At 35.1% G+C, this 10,737-nt stretch overlaps 1 protein-coding gene across 1 annotated transcript; it reads right to left on the bottom strand.

Annotated features, from left to right (window-relative positions):
- Positions 1 to 232: 232 nt before the first annotated feature.
- On the bottom strand, positions 233 to 9,443 carry LOC139504150 (uncharacterized). The gene is made up of 4 exons (XM_071294210.1): positions 9,053 to 9,443; positions 3,128 to 3,904; positions 2,112 to 2,753; positions 233 to 1,716 (listed from the first exon to the last, which is right to left on the bottom strand). The coding sequence occupies exons 1-4, from the start codon at positions 9,381 to 9,383 to the stop codon at positions 1,157 to 1,159; spliced, it is 2,310 nt and encodes a 769-aa protein (XP_071150311.1). The 5' UTR covers positions 9,384 to 9,443; the 3' UTR covers positions 233 to 1,156.
- Positions 9,444 to 10,737: the final 1,294 nt, after the last annotated feature.

The following is a 10,737-nucleotide window of genomic DNA, read 5'->3' as shown; positions in this document are numbered from 1 at the left end:
TCTTCAGACAACTGTATGTTTCAAATTAGGATCATATAACAACAATTGTTTTCCATGCATTCCGTTATTAAATTAAGTTGACAGTTTGATTTTTTCCGTTTCTTAAGGAATTCCATATTTTGTATTTACCATGTTTTGTTGCTACTGTTTTTCTTTTTTTAAAGTGTACCAGAGATAGTGTGTAACATGTTAAAACAATGCACTTAGTTGGACAAATAAAGTCTTGTGTTCCTGTTGTGTTGAAATTTTTATTTCAAAATTAAAAATTTTTAAATGGCTTTACCCTATTCACGTAATGTTCATGAGAAAACTTATCTCAAGCTGTCCATTTAAATCAAGTATCCAAAACCAAAAACTGTAATATCGAAATGAAGCTTCGTTAATTTATTTTAACAATTAGTAAAATAGAGAATGGAACTAGAGAATATGCCAAAGAGACAACAATCCGACCAAGGAATAAAAAAACAAACCAAAGGCCACCTTTGAATCTTCAATACAGCGAGAAAATCCCTCATCTGGAGGCACACTTCAGCTGCCCCTAGAACAAAATGTGTACTAGTTCAATATATATCACTTCCTCACTTAGGTAACATTATTGTCACCATCACAAGTTTGTTGACCATTATTGAGGGTTTAACAACTATTGAATGTTGGATACAGCTCTTGTTATTAACCTATAATTATATCCAATTGGAGTGTTGGGATAGAACAGTGTAGTTCTGACAAAAACTCGTAGAGTGTAGAAATCCGAGTAGATAAATATCAATCAGCCAAAACAACTGCATTTAAAGTATTTATAAAAAAAAAGTAAAATCACAAAAATACTGAACTCCGAGTGGTGTGGATAGTTTCTATATTTTTTTGGTTGGACTTAAACGAATCACATTGTAAAGCTCGTTAGTAATACTGATAAAATATGTCCTGATGTATTGATATATCATAACATACTCGAAATATGTCAAGTAATCAGATAATTGATTTACTGACATCTATTGTATCTTACTTTCTGATAGATATAAATGATATAATTTTTGTGATTTGTTTTTCAATATCACAAAAATAAGGTGTAATCGTAGTATAGTATCAAACCAAATACGTAGGTGGGATTACTGATATAGTCATTTTCAGTGACTGTCCAAATGGATCAGATTTCACATTAATTGCTTCCAAGTTTTGATCTTTTTACCGCTGAACTAAAAATATGACAACCGCTTTGTAAGGCTTCCTCATAGCATTGATAGGCTAATTCTTTAGCATCGCATATCTCAAAGCATACTCCAAGTACTGTTATCGAAGCAGATGTACATCTTGGAGAAATTGAATATCTATGTTTCACTGTTAGATGTAAATCACGTAAAGACTTTTGTCTGTTGCAAATATCACCAAGATGATGATAGCACAGAACATTAAGACAGTGGGACATTACAACAGGCGGTATGACCAATTCTTCCGTTTCAACCTCCAGCTGTAGTTCTTTTGGAATTAATGATGAGTTAATTATGTATCCGACATTAGCTATAGTAGCCATTTTCATTCTGTCATTCAGATTCATTGTAGAATGTATATTTTGTCTGTAACAGTTTCTGTGTACTTCACACTTGTCATCACCTTCCTCCATCATATCAGGTGAACATCTTGATAGAACATAATCCGTTAGTCTTAGTGAAACATTAAACTGTCCAGTTACATAATAAAATGATGCGTATAACAACCAACCTGATACAATCTAATTAAAAACCAATCTCTCATCGCTCCCGTTTTCTGATATGTCGCGTAGGAGATCTAACGAAACCCGCTTTGAGGTCACATGTGAGTGACCTCGTAGGTGTGTCTTTTTCGACCAATGAAAATGAGTCTTCCACGATCTTAGAAGTTTATCATGAGGTAAAGGGATGTAACTCATTTTATTTACGAAGAAATCGTCAGTCAAAAAGAATTCATAAACTTTTTTGATTGGCTTATTGATAGGTCGTCAACTCATTTACATATCATTATAAATTCATAACTTCTAGTTCACCCACATGTGACCTCAAAGCGGGTTTCGTTAGATCTCCCACGCGACAATTCAGAAAACGGGAGCGATGAGAGATAGGTTTTTAATTAGATTGAACCTGATACAGCATCAGTCTTGGTGCCGTTTTGTAAAAGTCTATGATAGCATTTGCGTATGTTGTACGTATTGCCTATTGCGCTTGGCGATGGTAGTAGTTGTGCAACATATTTACTGGCTTCGGCATAATGATATGTACATACATTATTAATAAAAGTAGACGATTCCGACTTTAATAGAGATTTAGTATATTCCATCCTTGTTTTCCAACTTAAAACGTTTTGCGATGTCGTAATAATCCTGTATGATAGGAAGTCTAACATAATTGATGGAGATTCACTATTTGCACTTGCTAAACGGGAATTATCAGATGGAAATAAACTAGTAATCAACCCATCAATCCCTCTAAATTTAATACTCTCAAGCACACTTAGTAGTTTGTTTTTGTTTCTTTGATTGATCTTTCCAAGGAACATGTTGTGTTCAGGTATAAAATAGTTCGGACAGTAGCATGTGTTTACCCATGACATTAATTTATCAAGACAGAGAGAAAAGCAATTATACAATTTCGGTAGTTGAAATGTGTCAATATCCGACTCCTCTGAGACCCAAAATAAAGCCGTCTTCAGGAAGTATGAACACAATAGCTCTTTGACTTCACTATTTGTATTTACGATACACTTTAATGTTAATTTAAGGATGTCTGCTGGTCATGTTTTTGAATTCTTGTCATATTTTCGATTTTCTCAGGTTTTATCCATACAAATGTATTAAAATATTTTTTACACGAGACCCCACTTTTGTCTTCATAAATCTGTTCAATAGATCATTGATGACCATTTGAATTTTTGTCATGAAATCCTTGTTATTTTTTCTTGGTTTAAAGGGTAAAAAACAATTCCAATGTTAACAAATAGTAAAGTCTGAAGAAAACCCTTTTCCCGCCATTTTCTAAATGTCTCGTATTTTGAAAACTACACACGAGACTATCGATTTTATTACTTCATTTTTTTTAAATATCAAAGTTGTTTTCATTTTAAGCAATCAGATGAAATCCTTGTTATTTTAAATTAGAGCAGCAGACATCCTTAAGTAGACCGTAACATAAGAACTGAGTAAAATTAAACGAATGTACTAGAATTTTTTCTGCCACAGAGAAAGATATTCTCCATAAGAATTCATTATTTGATAATGTCTTAGGTCCTATAGGTACTAACAAGCATCCGTTTTTCATGATCATGTCAATAACAAAATTCGTCGGCCATTGACATCGATGACGAGATGCCCATGGAATTGCGTTGTGAGGCAGATATGTACTCCGTACACATTCTGCAATGTCTATGGTCTGGTCTTGGTCTGATATACATGGGCCATGTTCACATGGATTTATGTAGGAAAACGTTTCTTTTAATGAATCTAGAAAGGATTTTACAGGAAGATAAAATTGTGTACCGGTACATGTACCTAGTGGACAACGGTCACACTGTTCACGGAGGGATACCTCATTTTGTGCTGCTACCTGTCTGATTCTGGCAAATCCAGGATGATAAATATCTATTTCCATAACACAAATACGATGTTTTGGGTTTTTGATGTTCTTGACATTCTGTGGTACTTCTATGTCATTGTGTACGTACATAGTATCCATGTCACTGCCTGGTAAATTTAGACCTTCTGCCAGACTCCCACTTGATATTTGTGTAAGATTAAAGGCACATGCTGAATTGTAGATCCTATCTTGTATGATAAATAGTCGCTGTCGCTTTCGTATATCTATTTCAGTACCGACTGTTTGTATTAGGTGTTCGTATAAGCATTTCTCCCTTGGATTTGTTTCGAAACAAAGCAATTGACCTAGAAAAATACTTATAATTACATATTTATAATACATTGAGAATAACATATATCTCCCTGATATTTATACTTGCAGTTCATGTGTTAAACTGCTTATTTGTATAAAGAAACATTGGTGATTCATTGAATTTTCCAAAATATTTAAACAAATTCCAAATTTTTATTGTTTAAGAGTCATTTTTCAACTTGGAAATTTTGGGGGATGTAAATGAGATACAAAAGATACCAAAGGGACAGTCAAACTCATAAATCGAAAATAAACTGACAACGCCATGGCTAAAAATGAAAAAGACAAACAGACAAACAATAGTACACATGACACAACATAGAAAACTAAAGAATAAACAACACGAACCCCACCAAAAACTAGTGATGATATCAGGTGCTCCGGAAGGGAAGGCAGATCCTTCTCCACATGTGGCACCCGTCGTGTTGCTTATATGATAACAAATCCGGTAAATTGTCTAATTCGGTAGGTCACATTCATGAAAGGGAAGGGGATTGTAGTTACGACGTAAGGAACATATCCGATATCATTTCTAAAACGGTTATTCCATAACGGTCAACCAATTCGTGATGGCGTCCGTACAATTTACGAAGGGATGATTTCAACTTCACCATTTGGAACTCTTGGTTTAAAAGCTTCCTTGTGAGCAGCAACCCTCTATCAAGAAAATCATGATAGGAAATACAAGCACGGGAATATCGTATCAATTGGGAGATATATACCCCGTATGCAGGTGCTGCTGGACTGTTGCTACTTAGAAATGGAAAGTTCACAATTGGAAAGCTGAAATCATCTCTTTTGTCGTAAAGTTTTGTTTTCAACCGACCCTCATTGTCAATTTCTAGATGTAAGTTAAGATATGAGGCCGACTTAACTGTATCTGCAGTATCCGTTATCTCTAGTTCGATGGGATAGATGCGTTCCACATAGTCACCAATTTTTTAATTATTTAGTGAAAGAACATCATCTATATAGCGGAAAGTAGAGTTAAAAGATATCGCTAACTTCTTACCTTTCTTACTAAGAAGTTTTTGCATGAAGTCAGCCTCATAATATTAAAGAAACAAGTCGGCAAGTAGAGGTGCACAATTTGTTCCCATTGGAATGCCGACAGTCTGTTGAAAAACACGTCTTCCGAACGTAACAAATATGTTGTCAATCAAGAAATCAAGCATCTTGATAATATCAGTTTTAGAGAATTTTTTGTTTGAATCAGAGTGATCCTTTTCAAAGTAGGCTTTATCCCTCCCTAAGACAAGATACTTGTATGTACGTTGGCTATTTTTTTTTAAGCAAAGCAATACCAACTCTTTCAATTTGTCTTTTAGTTTGGAATGTGGAATACTTGTTTAAAGAGTAGAAAAGTCAAAGAGTTAGATTGTATGTACTCTAAAAGATCTTTGGAATTTTTAAGTATCAACATCTGATTCACGCCACCTCTAGAATAGGCAGTTTCACAATAACTTTGAAGCCCGTCTTTGATTGCTGATAAAATAGATGTTAATAATTTAGAAAGAGGTTTCGTGGAGCACTTGGAAGACCCAGCAACATATCGTTGTTTGTAAGGACACTTATGTAGTTTAGGTATCCAATACAGTGATGGAAGATCCAGTTCGTCATCTTTGGTTGAAATTCCAAAGGAACATAGAACAGACCTATGATTATCTAGGATTTCCTCTTTGGTAAGTGTCGTGAGGGTATATGTTGAGTTTCCCAGTGAATTGTCAATACCTAATTCGTTTATCAAGCTGTTAATGTAATGAGTTTTACACACAAAAACGATGTTGCTTGGGGCTTTATCTGCGGGGACAACAACATATTTGCAATGGAGGTAGGATAAGTGTCCTGCAACATTTGGGTCTCCGAAGATTGAAGTAGCATTGGCATTGATAGACCCATTCAGTTTCTTAATCTGATTTGTATCAACGACCTCACTACCTTAATCCATTCGGAAAGAGTGTCTACGTCTTCCTTCTCGCGCTTAGCCCATTGCCTGGCATAATCCTCGACTGAATCCATCAAAATTGTAAAGTTGTATTTCCAATTGATGGATTTAGGCTCACGATATTTCGGACCTTTCGATAACACATTTCGTAGAGAAGTGTTATTAACAATGTTGAGGTCACCGGTAATAACGTGGCCAGCCGGATTATATGTGAATTGGGAACTAGCATAAGTGCAATCAGGAGGTTTAGACTTGAAGTCGTCAATATCGAGATCCTGCAAAACGTGTTTGTAATTGAAAATTATAGTTGCAATAGGTTTGGTATAGGTATAAGAAATGGTTGGTACAGACTGGTCTTTGAAATAAGGAGGTATTTTCGATTGAACTGATTTATGATGAAGGATATTGCCTAAGTTGTCGCCATCGAGACCTTTGTTGTCAAAGGAAATATTAAGGAAAGATCTTTTCTCTTTTTCATGTTTTCCAATGCGGACTGGCTTGAAAAGTCTGTGACTTGCAATATCCGAAATTATAGCTTCAAGTTTGTATTGGTTTAAATGAGGGTTTGTAACAGTGGATTCCAAACATAAATTGAACAAAGAATGAAGTTTTGAAAGGGGTAATGAGTAAAGTTTCGTGCGAATGTGATGAATACCTAACGGCTTTTGTATAAATGGCAGCAAGTCATTAATAGAGACATCATGCAGAGAAGGTGATGTATAATGACGATTACGATGACTGCGTCGAGTTGAGCATATTCATCACATTCACCGTTTTACACGTGGGACTAGATAGCATACCTATACCATCAATTTTGTCATTGCAACCATAAGTTAGGTGTCGCAGTTCCCAATTGTCTAATCCAGTAGTCCTCTTTTTGTCTACGGAGAGTCGTTGAAAGATTAGGATTGTTAGAGCTATGGTATATCTTTTCGATAATGCGAACTGCCATAAAAACGATGGAATGATCGGGCTGATTGAAATGCTGGTATAAAATGTCGTTAGCATTGAGGTTAATGTCTGATCTATGACCGCACATACGTTTGTTTAGCCTTCATTTCGTTTCACCGACGTATAACAATCCTCAAAGGTTGCACTCTAATCCGTAGACGACATTTATCGATTTACAATTCATATCACCGTAATTTCTTGTAAAATATGACTTCTTGGTCAAATTGCAAGTGAATTTAGCATCTGTAATTAAAATTTCACAAGTTTTGCAGCCTTTGGTCTCACATTTCGAAATGCGACAGTGTTGTACTGTGTTATCAAAAACCAAAATGTTCTTTAAGGAGAACTGAACATGGCTTATATGTGTAATATTGCTATTGTCACTTGGACGATGATCTGAATGAGTCATGTTTGAGATATTTGTCATGTCTGGTGATGAGGGGACACCTGCCGTATCAGACGACACCGTGTTCATGGTGACGTCTGTTTCGGACTGTTTGTATACTGGGCGGCGTCCGGGCCAGTTTCCTGTTTGATCTTCGTAAATTCATGCAATTGTAGTTTTGCTACTGGGCGGATGATGTCCTAAGGGACAAAATGTCCACCAGCAGAGACAACGACCCAGTGGTTATAAACGTGGGACGAAAGATACCAAAGGGACAATCAAACTCATAAATCGAAAATAAACTGACAACGTCATGGCTAAAAATGAAAAAGACAAACAGACAAACAATAGTACACATGACACAACATAGAAAACTACAGAATAAACAACACGAACCCCAACAAAAACTAGGGGTGATCTCAGGTGCTCCGGAAGGGTCGGCAGATCCTGTTCCACATGTGGCACCCGTCGTGTTGCTTATATGATAACAAATCCGGTAAATAGTCTAATTCGTAAGGTCACATTCATGAAAGGGAAGGGGATTGTAGTTACGACGTAAGGAACATAATTATCCGATATCATTTCTGGAAGATGGTCATTGTTATATATTGTTCGTTTCTCTTTGTGTTGCATTTTAACGTTGAGTCGTTTGTGTTTTCTCTTATTTTTGAGATATTGAGATAAGACGTGGCACGGTACTTGTCTATCCCAAATTCATGTATTTGGTTTTCATGTTACATTTGTTATTCTCGTGGTGTTTTGTCTGATGATTGGTCTGTTTCTGTGTGTGTTGCGTTTCGATGTTGTGTCGTTGTTCTCCTCTTATATTTAATGCGTTTCGCTCGGTTTTGGTTTGTTACCCCGATTTTGTTTTTTGTCCATGGATTTATGAGTTTTGAACAGCGGTATACTACTGTTGCCTTTCTTTATCTGAAACAGTTATTCTATAACGGTCAACCAACTCGTGATGGCGTCCGTAAAATTTACGAAGGGATGATTTGAACTTCACCATTGGGAACTCTTGGTTCAATAGCTTCCTTGTGAGCAGCAACACTCTATCAAGAAAATCATGATAGGAAATGCAAGAACTGGAATATCGCTATTATATAGCAAAATTTGTATATAGATTTCTTTTATTTCATACAAATGTGTTTGATCAATAACAATGTATATAAATTTTGGCAATTTTGCACGACCTTTAGCTTTAAAAATAGCACAGTGAACCATACTTTTTTATTATATTTCTAAAAAAAAAAGCACTGAAAAACCCCCATTTTGCCAAAAAAAAACAAATTTCACATTGAAGATATATATACCGATGATCCACCTTTATAGTTAGCATGATTGTACTGAAATTGACATAAAACTTCCTTGTTCGACTTTCACTTTACATATATTATTTGTTTTATAAATTTAGTTCATCCTGTCCACGAATATTCGATTGCAAATAAGTGAATGCGACTAATTTGTCGTGTCATCAGTTTGATGGTCTATAGATAATCCGGAATTGTAATATTCTGGAGCAATTGAGTTAGAACCCAATTTTGGCAGGGTTTCTGATCCTCAGTCATTATTTTTTGTATTAATTATTGTGTGAACTACTTTCTATATATGTCATTCATCTCTTTGGTATAATTTTGTTCTTTGTTTTTGTTTTTTAATTGTGTTCTTCATTAGTCGTTCCTTTTTTTATTCTGCTGTTCTTTGTTGTTTCTATTTTTAGACATAGTGTTGTCTGATTGTCTTTAAATACGATTAAAGTCTTGGTAGACCGTTTCTATATACATTTTGATGACATCGAAACCAGTATACAACTGTCATCACCTACAGTTTTAAAAATTGACATGAGATAGTAATTACCTATATTGCAGTCTGTACAGTTCTCTAAGTATTCTAGATATTCATTTGAAGATTTATCAGGATATCTAAGGTTCAGTATCCACTGTTCCTTGGTTTTTCTTCTTTCCAAACAAGCTTTATATTGTCGTTCAAACTGACTGATTGTTAGTCCAAAAACGTCATTTGATATCACCATTCCTCCATGGAAAGATGGATAAAGCAATGGTGTAAACTTACGCTTTCCCCTATACGGAAAACGTTTCACACCGTATATTTCCCAGTACGTAGTTTTCCTTATGCCAAATTGATTTACGTCCTCAGAATCGTCTTGGTTTCCGGAGTGTCCGTTCATGATGTCTACAAAAAAGACATGATGTCATAGATTCAATTATGGATTTAATATTTGTATTCATTTAATTCAAAGTTTTCGATATATGTTCCATTTTCAAAATGATATTCCGATAATCAGGTAATATATAGACTGTTGAGATATCAAATTAGGTTATACATTTTAATTACATGTTACTATAATTGCGTTTATAGTATGTATGAACGTTTCCTAGCTTTTTGTTTATTTTTTTGTTCCTAATACGTTGTCACGTGTCTTAATTTGAGATACTATTGTACGTGTATACGTAAAATCTTATCATTTAAGTACTTTATTATGGTTATACAGGGGATGTTCTTTTTCGTTTATAATAACTGATGAATTTTATTGCAAATCAGACTACCATCCAACAAAATCCAAACAACATGGATAAAACAATTAAAGGTCATCGACAATGAACACAACCCAAAAAGTATAGATGTATGAAAATTAACCCTCCAATACAAATCTGTAAACATGTGAAACAATTCAAACGACAAAGCAGTCGCGTATCGTTGGTAATTTTTACAACAAATAGGTTGATGTCACTGCTAACTTCAAGGGACTTTTCGTCTCCAACCAAGTAGTCAGTAATATTGTGCTGATAAAGATAAAACTATTGTATACACTTTATCACTATTTTGAAATCTGCACCGTTTGACCCAAGAACCTACACTGCTTGAAATATTGACGTCAAACAATCATTTTATTTCCATTGCGGCATCAGATATTTTGTATTATGACGTCAAAATGTCCAGTAATGGCTTACAAATAGTAATAAAGTGTATTCATTTTTAGCTCACCTGGCCCGAAGGGCCAACTGAGCTTTTCTCATCACTTGGTGTCCGTCGTCCGTCGTCGTCCGTCCGTCGTCGTTAACTTTTACAAAAATCTTCTCATCTGAAACTACTTTGCCAAATCAAATCAAACTTGGCCACAATCATCATTGTGGTATCTAGTTTAAAAAATGTGTGGCGTGACCCGGCCAACCAACCAAGATGGCCGTCATGGCTAAAAATAGAACATAGGGGTAAAATGTAGATTTTGGCGTATAACTCTAAAACCAAAGCATTTAGAGCAAATCTGACATGGATAAAATTGTTAACCAAGTTAAGATCTATCTGCCCTGAAATTTTCAGATGAATCGGACAACCGGTTGTTGGGTTGCTGCCCCTGAATTGGTAATTTTAAGGAAATTTTGCTGTTTTTGGTTATTTTCTTGAATATTATTAAAGATAGAGATAAACTGTAAACAACAATAATGTGCAGCAAAGTAAGATCTACAAATAATTCAACATGACCAAAATAGTCAGTTGACCCCTTAAGGAGTTATTGCCCT

This window comes from Mytilus edulis, chromosome 14 (assembly GCF_963676685.1).
Source record: "Mytilus edulis chromosome 14, xbMytEdul2.2, whole genome shotgun sequence".
Classification (NCBI taxonomy): Eukaryota; Metazoa; Mollusca; class Bivalvia; order Mytilida; family Mytilidae; genus Mytilus; species Mytilus edulis.
This window is presented reverse-complemented; position numbering and strand designations above follow the sequence as displayed.